Here is a 2,275-nt window from a genome sequence, read left to right on the forward strand (position 1 = left end):
AGCCTCAAGTTGGTGTAGTTTTAAAGATTTCACTTGTTTGGCTCATTTAAGAATCTCCATAGGATTCAATAGGCCCCACTAGTGGCTGTCATCATAAAATGCAATTTTATGTAATTTTTCCCGACCAGATGGCATCAGAGACACTCACTGACCTAGGTCCTGATGGATCATCATGTTTAAAGTATAAACATGCAGACATTGTGTCTTTCTTCGCTTTTTTGGTGAAAAAATGTATAAAAATATGCTCATTTTCATAAAAATATCCAGAATTTAATGTGAATAAAAAAAAATCACCAAAAAAAAATAAAGAAATAAATAACCAACATAAAAAATTAGGGAAAACAATATACAGTGGGTACGGAAAGTATTCAGACCCCCTTAAATTTTTCACTCTTTGTTATATTGCAGCCATTTGGGGTTAAATATGTCTGAGGAAGTCCAGGAAAGGGTTAAAATGAGGACCACCAACTGTAATGTTTGTTTGTGAAGGCCACCTTTTTCCCTCAGCTGGGAATCGGCCAGACGCAATTGGCTATGAACATACTTTCTGTCTCTTTCTCCACCCAGGGGGGCTGCCTCAGATAATTCATCAAATGAATACTCACGACTTCTGTGGTACCGACTTGGTTGCAGGCTTGTTACTGGAAACATTGCAGCGTTCTGTGAAAAGAATTTCACGGAAATATTAGAGAACAGGTTTGACTGCACACGTCCAAATACCAGCAATCTGGCACAGGATGCAATGTGTCAATAACACAGCATTTCATGATATTCTTTTATTGGAAATCAGAAGTTTAGTACTTTTTTTTGTCAGTACTGCTTGACATTGAATTTGGCACGAGCTCAAATGTGACATGTAGAAGCAAAATGTTTCTTACTTCCGTTGTATCCTGAGGTCGCATGCTGCGAATCCTGCAACAGAGAGAGAATGATATATTGAAAGACAACAACTACAAACAAATACATAATCCAACATAATAATAACATCCAACTGCAAAAAAAAAAAGAAAAGTGCTACATTCTGTGCGTTAACTGACACGGAGCAGCTACAGATGGGAAATAGTTCTGCTGAAAGCTTTAATTGATTTTACATTAATACAACTAGAGCAGGCACACAAATCACACTCGAGCGGGTGAGTGGTGCGGTGGAGAGACGTTTACATATGGATTTATAGAGTCAGTGTATTATTGGCAATGTCATCCAATCCAACTTGTGAGATTCAGACCATGTCCTATTATTAAGAGACAAATAGCAGACGCCACAGCAAAGAGAAAAGAGCATGATGGGATTTAAAGGGAACTTGAGTGTAAAGTCCAGTGCTTACTCGCACAATGGTTTTCAATAGGCCTGTTTTTTCAATCTGAAATATCGTTTCAAAACTCCTCTCAAAGAAAAAAAAAATACTGTAAATGTGATGAAACTGTCTAATAGAAAGCAGAATATCTGGCTACACAGAGTTACATAACTATCAGAAGTAACATGGGTCATGCGTTGCCTCAAAGCAGCTGAGAGGTAAATACATTTTGACATCATGCTAATGACATCCAACATCTCAGGACATCTGTCAAATGACATCAGGTGAAGAGTGATAAACAGGCGTCATGACAACAGCCCAAAGTCTGCTCAGAAAAAAATCAAGAACAACTTTTGTTTTTGGACTTTTACTAGAATATCTATATATTGTGTATAAAGTGTATAAAGCATGTGAGGGCATAGAAAACAACAACACTAGAGATTATTAAATGAGGAAAATGAAACTTTATTGCTAAAGCTAAATGACTTAACTATAAATTATAACCAAATTTGAATGACCTGAAGGACTAATCATGATGGATGATGTAACTGCTGACAGTTATCAATGTATTTAAAAGCATATATATTTTCAAAATTCTATGTAAAAAAGTTTATAAAAACTACAAATATATTTTAAAAACAGCCAATTTAATAAAAAACAAAGTTTAAATGGAGTCTGTATAAATGGTTTGAACTTAATTATCATCAGATAATTATAATCAGAGCATATGGCACTAGCAATGCCCCAGATTCCCAGAATGCACTGCACTGTGCAAATAATAATTTGATGGTGAACAAAACAACAGAGATGTCAATTAGGGTTGTGACGGTGAGGAAATTTTCCCACCGGTTAATCGATGTGTGACAACACCGGTAATACCGGTATCACCACGGGGGAGGGGGCGTTCCCTCTTTTCCTTGCTTTTAAATAGCTTGTAAAAGCGGCGTGCGCATTTTACTTTCACTTTCAAAAAGCGGCAA

The 2,275-nt window shown here is 36.5% G+C and overlaps 1 protein-coding gene across 1 annotated transcript in view; it reads right to left on the reverse strand.

Annotated features, from left to right (window-relative positions):
- The window catches only part of LOC107665257 (AF4/FMR2 family member 2-like), a 232,997-nt gene that overhangs the window by 92,386 nt on the left and 138,336 nt on the right, over positions 1-2,275 (reverse strand). The window contains exons 6-7 of the mRNA XM_016456063.1: positions 879-912; positions 606-660 (exon numbers count right to left, since the gene is read on the reverse strand). Coding sequence (XP_016311549.1) covers positions 606-660; positions 879-912 — 89 coding nt within the window. The remainder of the gene's footprint in view (positions 1-605; positions 661-878; positions 913-2,275) is intronic.

The sequence above is a fragment of the Sinocyclocheilus anshuiensis genome, unplaced genomic scaffold, assembly GCF_001515605.1.
Source record: "Sinocyclocheilus anshuiensis isolate Anshui unplaced genomic scaffold, SAMN03320099.WGS_v1.1 scaffold483, whole genome shotgun sequence".
Classification (NCBI taxonomy): domain Eukaryota; kingdom Metazoa; phylum Chordata; class Actinopteri; order Cypriniformes; family Cyprinidae; genus Sinocyclocheilus; species Sinocyclocheilus anshuiensis.